General features: G+C 34.1%; 1 protein-coding gene across 1 annotated transcript; it reads right to left on the bottom strand.

Moving 5' to 3' along the window:
• Positions 1–14329: 14329 nt before the first annotated feature.
• LOC107915434 (uncharacterized) lies at positions 14330–15970 on the bottom strand. Its single transcript, XM_016844593.2, has one exon. The coding sequence runs from the start codon at positions 15968–15970 to the stop codon at positions 14330–14332; it is 1641 nt and encodes a 546-aa protein (XP_016700082.2).
• Positions 15971–19669: the final 3699 nt, after the last annotated feature.

The following is a 19669-nucleotide window of genomic DNA, read 5'->3' as shown; positions in this document are numbered from 1 at the left end:
CTTTCATTTAATTTTATATTTCTTTTGTAAACAGCTTCAAGTGATCCATTTCACACAAATGATAGATTTGTTGCAGTAAAGCTGTACTGTTTTCCCTTTTTAATTATTTCCACTACTTTGGTAACTTCACCTGTCCTGTCCTCTAAGCTCACAGCATTAGAAAGCAGGGCCTTCGAATTTATTATTTATTTAAATATTAAAAAATTACAACAATATTTTATACTTTAAATTTTGATAAAAAAATCATTCAGATCAAAATTATCTTTTGTCCTCATATAGTTTTCAGTTTATTTTATATGTCATATTAATCCTATTTTTGACATTAAAAACTCTTAATTCAACATTTAAGTAGTTTATATTAAATAATTAAACATTTAAATGTCCTCAATTCAAATATGAAAATTGAAAGAAAAGGAGATTCTTTCAGAAAATAATAATTGTTGAACATATATGTACATAATCCAAAGCTAGAAAAATAAAAACCAGCCCTTAATTCAACAAAAGATATGTTGAAACCAAATTTGTTTTTAAATATTAAGGTCTTAAAAACAATTTTATAGATTTTTATAAATAAGTTGAAATAAAAACAAAATTATATTTCTAAAATATTATCATATTCTGGAGTCGGCAGTTAAAGAAGAAAAGCAAGTAGGCTCCCTGGATATATACATTCTCATCTAGGACTTTGCTAGTTTTAGAATTTCAGTGATGAACTTCTTATCAACATTTATGATAAGGTCAAAGTTTAATTTTGTCAACACACATCAAACCTACTTAGAAATCTAAATTAATGAGATATAATTAATTAAGGAATTTAATTTAATTTCAGTGATGAACTCTAGATAAGAAAAGAAAAGAAGCAGAAAATTATTACATGGTCGAATATCATTTTGCTGGGCATCGGGTCTGTATTTGGTCGCCTTATAAAAAACTTGTATCACCATAACCATACCTTGACTATTTTTACTTCATATTTGTATGTTGGTGCAAAATCCAGTACACCCTCGGACCATCCCTCGAATGTTCCACCTTTCTGCAGCTCTTGGACAAGCTGTCATCATAAATTACTAGATTTAAATAAGGCTTCAAAGCTCATATTTTGATAAGAAAACAACAATAAACTACCTGATCTCGCTTTATTAACTCGGACCACTTTTTGTTGGAGATGAGATCGCATGTTTCATCATATGATAGGTTGATACGGTAATTTAAATCGCCCAACCAAATTATTCTTCTGTAGGGAAAAAAAATAAAGCATTTATAAAGAGTAGGGTGTAATCTAATAACCATTGATTCACAGTGAAAGTAGATGTTAAAAGTAGATGTCAATTTCATTACTAAACCAAATCCTCATTCTTTATTTTATTTGTTTTAAAATTAGGTCACCTTAATTAAACTAATCATCAATAAATAAACTAATCAATGTTCAAACTTTAAACATGCTTTATAATTTTAAATTATAATGAGTTTAGTTATAATCTAACAAATACCAACAATTAATTTTAGGTCAATTATACATATACCTTTAAATTTTAATATATTTAAAATGTATTTAAATATCTTTTCTTTCATTATTGTTTGGGTGACTGATAAAGAAATGAAATTAAAGTTGCAACGATATCATTTAATTGATACTTTTTTGCTTCGTGTGTTCTAAATTTGTACTGTTTATTTTTATTTGATAATGTGTAATTGCAACTTCAATTCTTTGATAGTGTGTTCTCGTGATAATATGTTGCAGTGATGGTTCGTCTGCCTTTAATTGCACAAAGTGTGAGGCGTAAAAGAATTGGTATTGCATTGACAATATGGTTGGAAATCTGTAGAATTGCGATTTGGTTCTTCTTTAGAATGGGTGCCAGCCTTAGCCTACATAGACCAAGGATTAGGTCCTATACCTTAGATTTTTATGCAAAACGGGATTATGTGAAAAGGCTTGTATATGCTAGTGACGAGACCTGTATTGAACAAGTTAGGATGAATATAACTGCCTTTTTTAAACTATGTGAGATGCTAGAATCGATAGGGGGATTGAAGTCGTTAAGAAACATGCTTGTTGATGAGCAAGTAGCAATGTTTTTACATATCATATCCCATCACCTGAAAAATCGAGTTATCAAGCATCACTTTAGAAGGTCCGGGGAAACTGTTAGCAGAGCATTTCATAGTGTTTTAAATGTTGTCATACGCTTACAAGATGTGTTATTTAAAAAGTTGGAGCCAATTACAGCCGATTCTTTTGACACAAGGTGGAAATGGTTTAAGGTATTGGACTGAGTTTTATATATAGCTTGTTCAACATTTAGTTGATTTAGATTTAAATTAGTATTCTAACTTAAGGTTTTATATCATGTGATATAGAATTGCTTAGGTGCTCTTGATGGGACCCACATTAAGATTAGGGTTCCAACAGTTGATAAACCTAGATATCGAACGCGAAAAGGTGACATAGCAACAAATATGCTAGGTGTTTGTACACCTGAGATGCAATTTGTTTATGTTCTTCCTGGTTGGGAAGGTTCAGTTGCCGATGGACGGGTTCTTCGAGATGCCATTAGTAGAAGACATGGACTAAAAGTTCCTCATGGTAAAGTGGATAGTTAGAGGACTTTGATATTGTTCATTAAGATCAAACTTTTTGTGCTGAATTAATCATTTAAAAAAAATTATTTTATAGGTTGTTATTATCTAGTTGATGCTGGATACACAAATTGTGAGGGATTTCTTGCACCTTTTAGAGGACAACGATATCATTTGAACGAGTGGCGTCAGGGTTATCAGCCAAGTTCTCCGCAAGAGTTTTTTAATATGAAACATGCCTCAGCACGTAATGTTATTGAAAGATGCTTTGGGTTATTAAAACTTAGATGAGGAATACTTAGGAGTCCATCGTTCTATCCTGTAAGGGTGCACAATAGAATTATTATTGCATGTTGTTTGCTCCATAATTTTATTCGAACCCATATGAGTATTGATCCCATTGAAGTGGAGGTGGGAGAAGGATTACCTAGTAATGTGGTGGATGACGATGAACCGAATATCACAAATATTCATCCATCGGATACTTGGGCTACTTGGAGGATGGAACTAGCCAACCAAATGTTCGATGAATGTCAAGCATCTAGAAATTAGTTTGTGAAACTTTTGTGAAACTTTTGTATTGATTTTTGTATTGTACTAAACTTGTTGAATTATAATTTAATTTCTTCGCATTCAGCATGTGTTATAATTTTAATTTTTTTATGGTATGGAGCTTTTGATTCATGATATTGAACTTAATTATAATTTTATAAAGTGTTCACCTTTTGATTAATGATATTAAAATAGTAATTAATATAATTTGTTTTTTTTTGTTCTTAAGATAATTATGTCAGGTGTTCCAGAATCAAATGCTTCTTCTCAAGCTTCTCGAGGAACCAAAAGAAAATGGGTTCCAGAAGAAGATGCAGCATTGGTTTCCTGCATGGTGGACTTGCACAATGTTGGAACATTTAATGCTGATACCGGGTTTAAAGCCGGTTATTTAAACGGGTTGGAAAGAATGCTACAAAAGGTTTTACCAAATGCAATGTTGAAGGCGAAACCTAATATTGAATCGAGGATTAGGTTACTAAAAAGGGAGTGGTCAATTGTCTATGACATGCTTAATGGCCAAAACAATAGCGATTTTGGTTGGGACGAGCATAGGCAACTCGTTGTTGCTGAAGATGCGGTTTGGGACTCCTATTTAAAGGTAAGATTATTTCAAGTCTTTATTATCTTATTTTTACCAAACTTATAACTAATATGATTTCCTCATTTTTTTTAGAGTCACAAAGAAGCCGCTCAATTCAGACATTGTACTTTCCCTTACTACGACCAGCTTACTACCATATACTCAAGAGATCGAGCAACTAGGAAAGATGCTCAAATAGCTGCTGGTGTTCTTGAAGAAATAAATGCTGAGGGTGTACCTACTACAGGTATGAATGAAGAAAGAAACTCATTCTATGACTGTGAAGCTGACGTCTCTTTGAATGACATGGATGTTTCTGCTGCGGAGCCGCAACGAGATAGAGACCAAGGGGGTTCCTCATCTTCAAACAAGAGAAGAAGAAATTTGATGCTCGTGATAATATGTCTTCTTCATTTGATGAGGCTGCCACTTTATTGGTCGAAAACATCAAGGCCGTTGGCGATCAAATCAGTAGGAGTATTGCCTCCGAAGTGGTAGTTCAGCAGAAGTCAGAAGAATTTCAGATCATCCAAGAGAAAGCTATAAATTTATATTCAACCTTATGGGAAATTGAAGGTTTAACCGACGATGAGCGGTATCGAGCTTTGAGTAAAATTCCAGATCATCTAACTCAAATGCTCGTTTTCTTTAGTTTACCTTCTGTTGCGCGATTGGAATGGGTCAGAAGATTTCTTTCTGACCATTAAAAATCAATGTTCAAACTTTTTGATATTGTAAAACTATATAACATATGGATTATGATGTAGAATTTCATTTTCATCTAACCTTTTCTTAATATAAGTTAATTATGTTTATGCAGAATATAATTCTCAAGTTATATTTTGATTTTAGTAAATTCATATAAGAACATTTTATTATTAAATTATATTTAATATTAATTATTTTAAATTGTATAAATTCATATAAGAAAATTTATTATCAAGAATTTTATGAAATTATATATCATTATTAAATTATATTTAATATTAATTATTTTAAATTTTATTAAATCATATATTTTAATTGAAGTATATTTAATATTAATTATTTCAAATTATATTTTATAGTATCATATATTATGATTTTAGTAAATTCATATAAGAATTTTGATTATTAAGAATTTTATTAAATTATATATTTTAATTAAAATATATTTAATAATAGTTTTGTTAAATTATCTTTTATAGTATCATATATTACGATTTGAGTAAATTCATATAAGAATATTAATTATTAAAATTTTTATTAAATTATATATTTTAATTATAATATATTTAATAATAATTATGTTAAATTATATTTTTTTTATAGTATCATATATTATGATTTGAGTAAATTCATATAAGAATATTGATTATTAAGAATTTTATTAAATTATATATTTTAATTATAAAATATTTAATAATAATTATGTTTAACTATGATTAAATTATTTATTATTGATATTAATAATATTATTAAAATTTAAATAACAATAACAATAATCATTTACCCAAACAAATTTATGCTAAGGGTATTCTAGTCATTTTAGTTTTTTCTATTATGCTATTACACCTCTATTCCATTCAACCAAACACAAGAATACTATTACGCCTCTATTCCATTACATCCAACCAAACAATTGATTTGCTATTACACCTCTATTCCATTACGCCTCTATTCCAATACAGCGAACCAAACGTGCTCTAATTAAATTGAATCATCCATTCAAATTTTTAATCAATGAAATAAAGATAAAATCACCTTTATTTATTTAAATTATAAACACCTTGTCTATTTCACGTTACAATATTACTTTTGAATTTTTTTAATGAACACACAAATTTATATTTAGTTTTTAAATCATTTTAATATTATATAACCAAATTAACCAATAAAAACATTTATGGTATTGTATATTTTTTATAAAATTTTAAACAATACATTTCAATTTAAAAAATATTTTAATATATTTTAATTAATGCACATAATACACAAATAAAAAAAACTAATATATATACTATAGTAAGGTTTTCTTAAGTATTTGATAAATTTCCTCTATGCTTCCCAAATGACATGCCTCAATAATTAAAACCTCATCATACTCAATGGATACAATAAATATTAAATCAATATCAATGGTGTTTAAAAGTAATTGTAAATTTTGAATCAAATGGGAAAAACTATATTATAAATATATATTTATAATTAAAATAAATATTAACGGATAATATTTATGAATATATACAATAAAAAATTTATTCACAATATTTATGCATGCATCTACAAGTGAGAAATTAACCTGAATTGGCAATTTAATTAGTTTTAGTTAGATTGGCATGAAATTTTTGTTAGTGTAGGAGAATGTGAGTTTAATTGCATTAAAAGCACGTTTATCCTTTTATTTAAGGGTTGGAAAGAGGTTATAGATAATACTAATTATTGTATAAAAAAATTTAACCTGAATCGTTAAATTATGCATATATACATACAATAAAAAATTTATTTTAATATACTGGGACTAGAATCAATATGTAATTGTAAAAATTAAAATATATACCTATATATATCTTTCGTTAAATTGATTATTTACAAAAACAAAATTCTTCAAAAACAAACAAACAAACAAACTTTATATTAAAATTTAAGCATATTATGTTATTACTAACATTGATAAGTTTTTTTTTATAAAATATATATTTGATTGGTTACTATATTTATTTATGAAAAATGTTGATTGTGAATAGATAATTCTTTAATTGTAGGCATAGTGTGAGATAATATATAATTAGTATTATTTATTGCTTCTTGTTTTAATTTTAAAATATTTTCATTATTTACAATAAATAAACATTTTTATGCAGTTTGAATTTTTCTTTATAATCAAAATTAATTTAATATTGCAGAACTTCATATCCAGAGATGTTCATACAAGGTTTAAAGTAACTTTTTTTTTAAATTCGTTTTTATTTAATAGAAATTAATAAAATGAAATTATAATAAATGATGTAAATTGCTCAAACGGTTCCAATCAAAACTGTTAATGAGAATTCTCTAGCTGTTGCAAGAGCCACGAAGAAAGTTCAATTTAAAGTGAATAGAGATGATCAAGATGGGTCAAGTTTGGCTGATAATACCGATGGTGTCCCCAAGAGGTTTTTTCGAGATACTTTGTTCAAGGTTGGCAGCTCGACTGGTTCTAGTGGCGTGGAGGTGGAATATATTGCGAACGAGGATGATATTTGTAGCGACCTAAAAAATTTTCGCGATCGGGCGCTAGTCGAAGTGATTATTGAAAATTTGAAAATCGAATCTCGATTTTATTTGAAAAAAGAGTCGCCACCGATCTTTTTTTAGGTGTGATCGGACACCAAATAAAATCTTTTTTAGAATTTTTTTTTTAAACTTTTCTAAAAAAGAGGCAATTTTAGGTCCACGTCAAAATCCAGAGAAAATTAGGGTCCGAGAGTCGGTTACGAGCGAGGAAGGTATTAGCACCCTCGCGACGCCCAAAATTGGTATCTCGTTAAACGCGCGTTGTCTTCATTTTCAAAAATACGAGTTCAATTTAATATTAGTCGTGATCTGATTAAAGCACGAGAATTTTAAAACACAACAACTTTTTCTTTTTTTTTGAAAACACAATTTTTTTTTAAAGTACAAGCATTTTAGAAATACGAAACTCTTTTTTTTTAAACGAAAATTTTGAAACACGATATTTTTTAGGAAACACGAATTTTCTTTTTGAAACACGAAAATTTTTAAAACACAAATTTTTTTGAAAACATAAAATTTTTGATAAAATACGAAACACGAGGATTTTTTGAAACACGAAAATTTATGAAACACGGTCAATTTTTTTGAAAACACGAAAATTTTTGAAAGACGAGATTTTTTTTGAAAACACGAAATTTTTTGAAACACGAAATTTTTTTGAAAACAAGAAAATTTTCGAAATACGGGACTTTTGAAAACAAGGAAATTTTTTTGAAAAAACACTGGAATTTTGAAAGCACGAAGATTTTTGAAACACGAAAATTTTTTAAAAACACAGAAACATGAAAATTTGTCAAACACGGGAATTTTTTTTTGAAAACACGATAACATCAAAAAAAATATTCGCGAAAGTTTTTTTTTGAAACATGAGAAATTATTTTTTGAAAACACGAAAACACGGACATTTTTCAAACAAGGGAATTTTTGAAAACACGGAAAAATTTTTTTTTAAAAAGAAACACGAATATATATTTTTGAAACACGGGCAATTTTATTATTATTATTTTGAAACATGAGAAATTTTGAAGACATGAAAATTTTTGAAACACGATTTTTTTTTAAAATACCGTATTTAACACGAAATCGATGATATTCACTCCGACATGGCGATGAAATCGTCGAATTAGTGTCAAACCGATTCAATTTAATATTTAATCAGGATTCTAATAAAACACGAGAATCTTTATTAAAATACGAGAAATTTCGAATATTTTCGATTGTTAGAAGGGCGTCCCATATTTAACACGAGCCATCGATATTCACCCAACATAGCGATGAAATCAACGGCTCGATGCTAAACCGGCTCGTTGCCTTACGCATTAAAATATATTTTTTATTTTAAACATGCAAATAAAATAACATAATAATATTTCTAAAAAACTATAAAAAATGCTAATTTAAATAAAATACCATTTAAATAAATTAAAATGGATTTAAAAAAATTTTACCCAAAGCCCAAAGTTGTGGGCTTGAAGGACAGGCCTTTTTTTTAGGCCTGTTGCAAATTGGGCCTGGGCTGCTTCTGATGGGCCAGATCCGGGTTGGGTCAAGCGGGTCGGATCTGCTAGTCTCTGGTCTGAAGCTGGGCGCGGGCTTGGACTGCTGCTGTGCTACTAGGCCTGCGTTGGGCTGCGCTACTGGGCTAGCGCAAAGGGCCTGCTACAGGCCTGCTATTTTATTTTTTTCTGTTCTGCTGCTTGGGCTACCACTGCTATTGGGCCTGTTGACCGGCCTGCTACAATGTGGCCTGCTGTCTTTCTTATATTTTTTTCATTTTTTCTTTTTCTTTCTCTTTTTCTTCTCTCTTTTTCCTTTCTTTTTCTTCCTCTTCTTCGGGCCGAATCTTAGCCCCACGCAGCCTCCGTTCTTGCGCCGATCTCCTCCGCCCTCGGTGGCTAAGGACGGGCTCTTCTCTTCCCCTCTTCCTTTTCTTCTCTTCTCTTTTCTTTATTTGATTGTTATTTTTTTACTTGCTGTTTTTTTTTTGTGTTTGTGACTTTGTTTGATGGTGTTGTAGGTGTTGGCAATGGAGGGAAGGCAAAGGCACGGCGGCGGTGGTCACGATGGTCGTGGTGGCGCGATGGTGGCTTTTGGCTTGCTGCTATTTTTTTTAATTTTCTCTGCTATTTTTTCTTTTGTTGCCGAAAAAAAATCCCCCTTTCCCTTTCCTTCAATTTTCTTTTAAATGCTTCAATTTTTGTCGTTTTCCTTCTTGTTTTCAGGTGGCATGGAGGTGGGGAGCATGGCTGATTGCCGGTGTCAGGCGTAGGGTGCGGTGCACGCCCGGATGCTGGTTAGGGGCAGTCTTGTCATGCCTAGAAGACTGAATTGTAGAGTGTGCAAAGTATTTGAGGCAAAAATGTAATTTTAGGAAAATATGGGGCTAAAATGTAATTTATAGAAAGTTTAGGGCCCAAATGAAATTTAGAAAAGTTTAGGGGTAGAAATGTAATTTTAAGAAAGTTTAGGGGGTGAAATATAATTTTGAAAAGTTTAGGGTTGAAATGTAATTTAGAAAAGTTTAGGGGCCAAAATGTAATTTATGTTTTTTTGAGATTTTTTTACTACTATTTTATTAATATTTAAAACAAAAAATAAAAAAATAAAAAAAAGGCTTAAACAAGTTCAAAATTAAATCATAATAGGCCCAATCATTGGGCCCATACGAGATCAACCCGGCCTAAAACCCTAATCGGGCAAAATTCAGTGATGACAGCTGCCCCTCTTTGCTCATCGCTGTGAAACAGGGATAGAGCAAAGACTTAAAAGCACTGAATTTTGTTCGATTGTCCAAAATTATTATATTTTTTATTCTTTGAAAACCTGAAACTGAAAATAGCTTGGTGTGCGATCCAAAATTCAACTCACTTCTCAAATTATGTGTTGAGCTTTGAAAAATAGAAATTGAAGAATACCTCGGCATATGACCTAAGGCTCAACTCACCTCTTGTAATATGAGTTGATTTTTGTGAAAATCAAAAATTGAAAAATACCTCGATGTGACTCGAGGCTCAACTCACCTCTCGCAATATGAGTTGATTTTTTACTTTTTCTTTTGAAAAACAGAAATTGAAAAATACCTCAGGATGACCCGAGGCTCAACTCACCTCTCGCATTATGAGTTGATTTTTTGAAAAACAAAAATTTTAAAAGAAATACCTCAACGTGCGACCCGAGGCTCAACTCACTTCTCGCGATATGAGTTGATTTTTTTGAAAATAGAAAAACATAAATTGAAAATACCTCAGCGTGACCCGAGGCTCAACTTACCTTTCGCATTATGAGTTGATTTTTTTGAAAAAAGAAATTTAAAAGAAATACCTCAGCGTGCGACCCGAGGCTCAACTCACATCTCGCAATATGAGTTGATTTTTTTTGCAAAATAGAGAAACATAAATTGAAAATACCTCAGCGGGACCCGGGGCTCAACTCATCTCTAGCAATATGAGTTGCTTTTTGAAAAGCAAAAATTGAAAAATACCTCGACGTGACTCGAGACTCAACTCACCTCTCGCAGTATGAGTTGATTTTTGAAAAACAGAAATTTAAAATACCTCGGTATGTGACCCGAGGCTCAACTCACCTCTCGCAATATGAGCTGATTTTTTTGAAAAAAATTTAAAAGAAATACCTCAGCGGCGACCCGAGGCTGAACTCACTTCTCGCAATATGAGTTGATTTTTTTGAAAAACAGAGATTTAAAAGAAATACCTCAGCGTGCGACCCGAGGCTCAACTCACTTCTCGCAATATGAGTTGATTTTTTTGAAAAACAGAGATTTAAAAGAAATACCTCAGCGTGCGACCCGAGGCTCAACTCACTTCTCGCAATATGAGTTGACTTTTGAAAAACAGAAATCGAAAATACCTCAACGTGACCCGAGGCTCAACTCACCTCTCGCATTATGAGTTGATTTTTTGAAAAAACAGAAATTAAAAAGAAATACCTCAGCGTGCGACCCGAGGCCCAACTCACTTCTCGCAATATGAGTTGATTTTTTTGAAAAACAGAGAAACATAAATTGAAGATACCTCAGCATGACCCGAGGCTCAACTTACCTCTCGCAATATGAGTTGATTTTTTTGAAAAACGGAGATTTAAAAGAAATACCTCAGCGTGCGACCCGAGGCTCAACTCACTTCTCGCAATATGAGTTGATTTTTTGAAAATAGAAATTTAAAAATACCTCGACGTGACTCGAGGCTCAACTCACCTCTCGCAATATGAGTTGATTTTTTGAAAAATAGAAATTGAAAAAAATTTCTTGAAAGAAACAGGGTTTCAAAAAAAAACATCTGGTGGAACTAAAAGCCTTCTTCTTCATTAATTCTGTGCAGCTTTCTCCCAGTATTCCTTGCTCTACTGGTATACCTGTATATGTCATGTATGATGTTATTATGATATGCACATGTTTGTCTTAAATGTTTTTGTGTCTAAATGATCATGTCATGCACCCTGGGCTGTTTATCACGTGCCCCACTTTTGATTTTCGTGAGGATCCGTATTCATTTCCTCAATTCTTGACTTTCTCTCAGGTTTTGTGCTCATCTCCAAGTTTGTTGAGTGACCCACATTTCCTCGTATATCACCCTCTTGTCCCCTGTTTGAACCTTGTTCCTGCTTTGGGGCCCTTGTATTTATCAAATTCTCATCCAGGTAATGCTCAACATTCCTTTTGTTTAGAGTATGTCATCTTACCACTTATCAGTTAAATGAATCAAACACGAGATGCATGAAAAATGGTAAAGTAGGCATGAAAGAAATACCTTATATTCAAACTATTTCAAAAGCAACAAAGAAAATTGACAAGGAATAGTTCAATAAAGAAAGCATCATAAAGAAACGAAAGCGAATTCAATGGCCACAAATGTTCTAGATATCCAATGCATGAACTTTCCACGTTTCTTCATCCTGGATCTTTTCGAGCGCGGCTTCTTGTGTAGAAGATTTTGAGCTTCTGATAATGCTTCAAATATTGTGACTTCGTCATTCAACTCCCCGTTCAAATCGTCTTTCTCCTTAAGTTCGAGCCCATTTTATTAGGATGCCCTTTCGGGTTTTCATCTTAATTCTCTTTTTCTTTTCTTTCTTTTTTGTTTTTTGTTTTTTGTTTTTTCTGTTTTGTTTTTGTTTTTTTTGTTTTTGTTTTTGTTTTTGTTTTTGTCTTTTTTTTCCAGGCATAATATTTCTTCACAGCATCTGAGTTCACTGGATTAGATAATTCTTTCCCATCCATCTCAGTGAGAATCAGAGCTCCTCCTGAGAATGCTCTTTTTACAACGTATGGCCCTTCCCAATTTGGCGACCATTTTCTTCGAAAGTCTTTTTGTATCGGAAGGATCTTTCTTAAAACGAGCTCCCCTTCGCGAAATTCTCTTGGCCGCACCTTTTTATCATGGGCCGTGATCATTCTTTTCTGATACATCTGTCCATGACAAATTGCCTTCAAGCGTTTCCCTTCAATGAGGTTTAGTTGATCATATCGAGCTCGAACCCACTCTGATTCTTCTAACTTTGTCTCCATCAAGACGCGTAGGGATGGGATCTCTACTTCGATAGGCAAAACGGCCTCCATCCCGTAAACCAGAGAAAAAGGAGTTGCCCCCGTAGATGTCCGTATAGAGGTGCGATATGCGTACAAAGTGAATGGTAGCTTCTCGTGCTAGTCTTTATATGTCTCAGTCATCTTCCCAATAATCCTCTTAATGTTCTTATTAGCGGCTTCTACTCCTCCGTTCATCTTTGGGTGATAGGGCGAAGAATTATGATTTTTATCTGGAATTGCTCACATACTTCTTTCATCATCTTGTTGTTCAAATTTAAAGCATTATCTGAAATGATTCTTTCAGGCAGACCATATCGACATATAATCTCCTTTTTTAAGAACCTACAGACTGCAGCCTTTGTCACATTAGCAAACGAAGTGGCTTCTACCCATTTTGTGAAGTAGTCTATAACCACAAAGATGAATCGATGCCTATTGGAAACTTTCGGGGAAATTGGCCCTATAACATCCATGCCCCACATAGAAAAAGGCCACGGAGAAGTCATGACATGAAGAGGCGACGGAGCTGCATGAATTTTGTCGCCATAAATTTGACATTTGTGGCACTTTCGTGCGTAACCAATGCAATCCCTTTCCATCGTCAGCCAATAATAACCAAGTCTCATAATCTGCCTGGCCATGGTGAAACCACTAGCATGTGTTCCACAAATTCCTTCATGAACCTCTTCAAGTATCTTTCTAGCTTCAACAGCGTCCACGCACCTCATGAGCACTTGATCTTTTCCTCTTTTGTATAGAATATCCCCGTCAAGAACAAATCCAATCGCTAGTCTTCTGATTGTTCTTTTATCATTCTCGTTTGCTTGCTCGGGGTACCTTTGATTCTTGATGTACTCTAGGATACCATGGAACCATGGTCGTCCATCGGACTCATTCTCAGACTCATGCTTGAGATATCGCGCTCCCCTTTACTGACTTTTGGCTCTCATATACAATGTCATACTCAGACAATAGGATCTGCCATCGTGCCATTCTCCCTCATATTCTGTGAACTTTTTACTAAGGTAGTAAATTGCCTTTTCTCTTTTTCCTGACTCATCATGTTGCCCCAGCATTCTTCAATTCGAATGGCATCACTTTGTAGCATAACGTTTCCCACATTGTGACGAATGTGGTTTTCTCCATATATTCGGAAGCCATCTTTATCTGATTATAACCCGAGAAACCATCCATGAAAGAAAATGAATAATGTTTTGTCGTGTTATCCTGGCATGTCTTGATACGACCAAGCAAATATATCTTTGTATTCACGGAGCAAGGCGATCAAATTCTATTTGGTGTTCTCCGAAACAGAAGTCCCAATCTTCACCTCTTGTTTCTTTTCTTCACTTCCCAAGTGCACTGTCTCAATAGATTCTTGATGGGGTAAAATCTATTTCTCTTCTTACTCAACCATTCTCAATAAGTCAAGAGACGAGACACACTCTTTAGCATTTTCGTCAGCTTCGAATTCTCCTAAACAAAGAGCCTTCTCGAAATCGATTTCAGGATTTGTGACGGGATTGTTCATGCCATAGATATCTGAGCACTTGAAATGTGAATGAGAAGGAAAAGCTATAGAGGAGTATCAAAGTATTGGAATCAACACACACAATGTTATTGAATGATATGAAATATATGTAAGAAAAGACTGAGAAGCGGGAATAATTACGACACCAAAGGAAATGAAAAGACCATGACAAAATGCATCTTCATTAATGTTCATTGAGATGATAAAGAGCAAACATAAGCTATTACAAAAGGAATCTCATTGTTTAGGGACATACAAAATAATGGAGAATTAACATTGGGCATTACTCTGGAGAAGACTTAGAAACTACAAGGAGGTCCACAGCAGTCCAGTTGTTCAAAACATATCCTGGAGGACAAGGGCGCATCATATCGGTTTCATCACCCTCGTTCTCAACAACATTTATGCTGATGTTCTGAAATCCCTTTTCATTCAAGGCGCTTCGCTGATTGTTTTGCCCCCTGTTTTCATTTGTTATCGCATTCACATTCTCATCAGTATGGTTAGGAAGAAGATTTCCAGCCACATTACTAACGCCATCAAATCGCAGAATGCCAGCATCGATGAGATCTTGAACCCTCTTTTTAAAGGCCAGGCAATTTTCTGTAGAATGCCCCTGATTTCCAGCGTGATACATGCAACTAGCATTAGGATCATACCATTTTGGGTATGGAGGCTTCAAGGGTGCCATGTAATGTGGGGATATTAATTGATTCTCTAATAGTTTCGAGTATAATTCTCTATATGACACAGAAATTGGGGTGAACTGAGGTCTCTCAGGATTGGATCTTGCTGGTCTTTGCTCATTTTTGGGTTGGCTTTGTGTGGGCATGGTATTTGGTGGGAACATGGTGAACGGTCTTTGGTTGTTCATGGCATAAATGGGGTAAAGAGGAAGTGTTTGACAATAAGGACTTTGGGAGGGAAAGTAGAAGTTTGAAGGCGGACGATAACGTGGTCGTGGTTGGGCTGGATGCGGATTAGAGGTATAGTGGCTCTCAGTTCCGACCATATGGGTTTCTGCCTCTTTATTCCTTACAGGTACTATCTTTTTTGAACTTTCGGGACTTTCCATCCTCCCACTCTTGATGGCATTTTCTATAAGCTCCCCAGATATTACAATGTCTGCAAAATCCTTTGTGGCACTTCCTACCAACTTATCGTAAAATGGCGCTTTCAGAGTATTAATGAAGAGGACCGTTATCTCCGTCTTAGTTAACGGGGGTTCCACCTGAGCTGAGGTATCCCTCCATCTTTGTGCATATTGTCTAAAGGTCTCTGTCAGCTTCTTTTCCATCATTTGCAAAGTTAGTCGATCAGGAACCATATCTGATACATGCTTGTATTGCTCACAGAATGCTGATGCTAAGTCCTTCCATGATCGAATCCTCTCTCTGCTGAGCTGATTATACCATTGAAGAGCCGATCCAATTAAACTGTCCTGAAAATAGTGTATCAGCAATTTATCCTCATTCACGTAACCAGTCATCTTCTGACAAAACATGACGAGATGCACCTTTGGACATCGCGTCCCATCGTACTTTTCAAAATCTGGTGCCTTAAATTTCGGGGGTAGGACCAGATCGGGCACCAGACTGAGTTCTTTAGCACTCAAAGCAGAGAAGACTTCAGCACCTTCTATTGCCTTGAGCCTTTCTTTTAGGATCTTGTACCTATCTTGAGCGTCATAATCATTAGTTTTCAACTTTGCTATTTCTACAGGATCGTCCAGATCTGGAACAATTGGATCTGCTGGAATAGCCCCGGGGTTCGATACGAACATACCTTGCCCCAGATGAGCAGATGGTGCAGGACATTGTTCTAGGATTGCATGGGCGTGAGGTGGAGTAAATCCTAGGGGATAGAGTGGATCTTGATCATTATTAGCTCTTGACTGGGGCTCCATGATATCAGGGCTCTGCATGGGTCCCTTTCCTTTTACTAAAGTTGTCATTATTTCCATCATTTTAGCCATTTGGTCTCTTTGCTCGAGTGATTCTTCTCAAGATCTCACCATCATATCTGTTGCCTCTTGTTGTGACTTGGCCAATTGCTCTTGTAACTCTCTTTGGACCCTTTCCATCCTTTCGATTCTTTCGTTAAGTTCAGCGTCCATAGCTCTAGTTCTTAGACGTGTCCTGTAAGGATAATGTGATTCCAGCCTTGTAGTACCGCCACTGTGGATTATACGATTTTAGCCTCAGTGAATGGTTGGGGTGATATGCACATGCAATGAATAAATAAATGAATGAGTGACCAATGAATGTTATTTATGCCTAAATATGCAAAAAAATAGGTGTTGATTTTAAGATAGCCCCATAATTAGGCGTTTCATTAATCAAAAGATTCCATTACAAAAGATTTGGCCAATGAAGATCCCCCTAGTGCTTGAGTCCCATTGTTTCCAAATCCTAATCAAGTCTTCGCGATTATTCTGGCGATTCTTTTTGGGTCCTCAAAGACCAGTCTCGGACTACAACATTTTCCTCAATTACTTGCGTAATTGACTCCTCCATCAGAAACCCGTTTTTGGCAACCAATCTCTAATCAACACCTTCCTAACGATGTCTACGATGCATGATGAAAACTAAAATGAAAAACAAATAACCTTGGTTAGAGATCACAACAGATACAAACAAAAGAAAAATAAAAATAAAGACTATAGAAAATTTAACAAATTAAGCTATTCAATTATGTAATTTGGTGGAACAGACCCGCATTTTTTTTGCCCCAACATGCTTTACAAGAAACCTACCCCACATACCCTCAGACAATCTATCCGGCCAAATTTATTAAACAGACTCAATTCATTTGCAAATAAGTGTAAATGTAAAAGAAATAAAAGGTAAGAGGCGTTTCTCCCGTGTACTTATTTTGGTAACTATCAAACGAATAGAGGTTCGGCATGGCTCTAATTGGGTGGCTTGTATGGTTCACTATATGTGGTTTTAGTTCTAGAAAGGTACTCGAATTGCCCGTACTGTCACCTACTAAGGTTAGTACGGAGCCTCGGTCATCACCCATCACAAGCTCACGAGCTCAATTCGAGGGATTACATTTACTTATGCCTATGCGGAGGGACGAGTTAACTCACGAAAGCATAAGTCATATGTAACCCGAAAGTATTTCACTAGCCTGTGCGGAGGGACGAGTTAACTCACGAAGGCGTAGCGTTTACTTCCACTTAAACGGATGGAGCCCGGGTAGAGAGCTCATGTTATGCAAGAATGCAAGTGCACGGTGTGTGGGGAGAAACTCACAAACCTTTTTAAATTTTATTTTTACTAAAACAACTAAAAAAATGTAAAACTTAAAGCTAAAAAAAACAGAAAGACAAAACAAGTTAGAAAAATATTAATTAAAAAAACCAAATGCAAATGCATGACTTTTCAAAAAATAAAATTCAAGGATCACGATTAAAAATTAATTTGAACAAAGGATTTTAAAAATTTGACAATACGCGTTTAACATCAGACTCAACTCTCAAAAGTCCCCAGTGGAGTCGCCAGCTGTAGCGACCTAAAAAATTTTCGCGATCGGGCGCTAGTCGAAGTGATTATTGAAAACTTGAAAATCGAATCTCGATTTTATTTGAAAAAGGAGTCGCCACCGATCTTTTTTTAGGTGTGATCGGACACCAAATAAAATCTTTTTTAGAATTTTTTTTAAACTTTTCTAAAAAAGAGGCAATTTTAGGTCCACGTCAAAATCCAGAGAAAATTAGGGTCCGGGAGTCGATTACGCGCGAGGAAGGTATTAGCACCCTCGCGACGCCCAAAATTGGTATCTCGTTAAACGCGCGTTGTCTTCATTTTCAAAAATACGAGTTCAATTTAATATTAGTCGTGATCCGATTAAAGCACGAGAATTTTAAAACACAACAACTTTTTCTTTTTTTTGAAAACACAATTTTTTTAAAGTACAAGCATTTTAGAAATACGAAACTCTTTTTTTAAACGAAAATTTTGAAACACGAGATTTTTTAGGAAACACGAATTTTCTTTTTGAAACACAAAAATTTTTAAAACACAAATTTTTTTGAAAACATAAAATTTTTGATAAAATACGAAACACGAGGATTTTTTGAAACACGAAAATTTATGAAACATGGTCAACTTTTTTGAAAACACAAAAATTTTTGAAAGACGGGAATTTTTTTGAAAACACGAAAATTTTTGAAACACGGAATTTTTTTGAAAACAAGAAAATTTTTGAAATACGGGACTTTTGAAAACAAGGAAATTTTTTTGAAAAAACACTGGAATTTTGAAAGCACGAAGATTTTTGAAACACGAAAATTTTTTAAAATACGGAAACATGAAAATTTGTCAAACACGAGAATTTTTTGAAAACACGATAACATCAAAAAAATATTCGCGAAAGTTTTTTTTGAAACATGAGAAATTATTTTTGAAAACACGAAAACACGAACATTTTTCAAACAAGGGAATTTTGAAAACACGGAAAAAATTTTTTTAAAAGAAACACGAATATATATTTTTGAAACACGGGAAATTTTATTATTATTATTTGAAACATGAGAAATTTTGAAGACATGAAAATTTTTGAAACACGATTTTTTTAAAATACCGTATTTAACACGAAATCGATGATATTCACCCCGACATGGCGATGAAATCGTCGAATTAGTGTCAAACCGATTCAATTTAATATTTAATCGGGATTCTAATAAAACACGAGAATCTTTATTAAAATACGAGGAATTTCAAATATTTTCGATTGTTAGAAGGGCGTCCCGTATTTAACACGAGCCATCGATATTCACCCAACATAGCGATGAAATCAACGGCTCGATGCTAAACCGGCTCGTTGCCTTACGCATTAAAATATATATTTTTATTTTAAACATGCAAATAAAATAACATAATAATATTTCTAAAAAACTATAAAAATGCTAATTTAAATAAAATACCATTTAAATAAATTAAATAAATTAAAATGGATTTAAAAAAAAATTTACCCAAAGCCCAAAGTTGTGGGCTTGAAGGACAGGCCTTTTTTTTAGGCCTGCTGCGAATTGGGCCTGGGCTGCTTCTGATGGGCCAGATCCGGGTTGGGTCAAGCGGGTCGGATCTGCTGGTCTCTGGTCTGAAGCTGGGCGCGGGCTTGGATTGCTGCTGTGCTACTGGGCCTACGTTGGGTTGCGCTACTGGGCTGGCGCAAAGGGCCTGCTACAGGCCTGCTATTTTATTTTTTTCTGTTCTGCTGCTTGGGCTGCCACTGCTATTGGGCCTGTTGACCGGCCTGCTACAATGTGGCCTGCTGTCTTTCTTATATTTTTTTTCCTTTTTTCTTTTTCTTTCTCTTTTTCTTCTCTTTTTTTCTTCTCTTTTTTCCTTTCTTTTTCTTCCTCTTCTTCGGGCCGAATCTTAGCCCCACGCAGCCTCCGTTCTTGCACCGATCTCCTCCGTCCTCGGTGGCTAAGGACGGGCTCTTCTCTTCCCCTCTTCCTTTTCTTCTCTTCTCTTTTCTTTATTTGATTGTTATTTTTTTTACTTGCTATTTTTTTTGTGTTTGTGACTTTGTTTGATGGTGTTGTAGGTGTTGGCAATGGAGGGAAGGCAAAGGCACGGCGGCGGTGGTCACGGTGGTCGTGGTGGTG

The sequence above is a fragment of the Gossypium hirsutum genome, chromosome D10, assembly GCF_007990345.1.
Source record: "Gossypium hirsutum isolate 1008001.06 chromosome D10, Gossypium_hirsutum_v2.1, whole genome shotgun sequence".
NCBI classification, from domain to species: Eukaryota; Viridiplantae; Streptophyta; class Magnoliopsida; order Malvales; family Malvaceae; genus Gossypium; species Gossypium hirsutum.
Note: the sequence above shows the minus strand (reverse complement) of the source record. Positions and strands in the feature narration are given on the sequence as shown.

Bases quoted from the DNA above. Each gene is read 5' to 3' on its own strand.
- LOC107915434 (XM_016844593.2), bottom strand. From the start codon at position 15,970: ATGCAGAGCCCTGATATCATGGAGCCCCAGTCAAGAGCTAATAATGAT.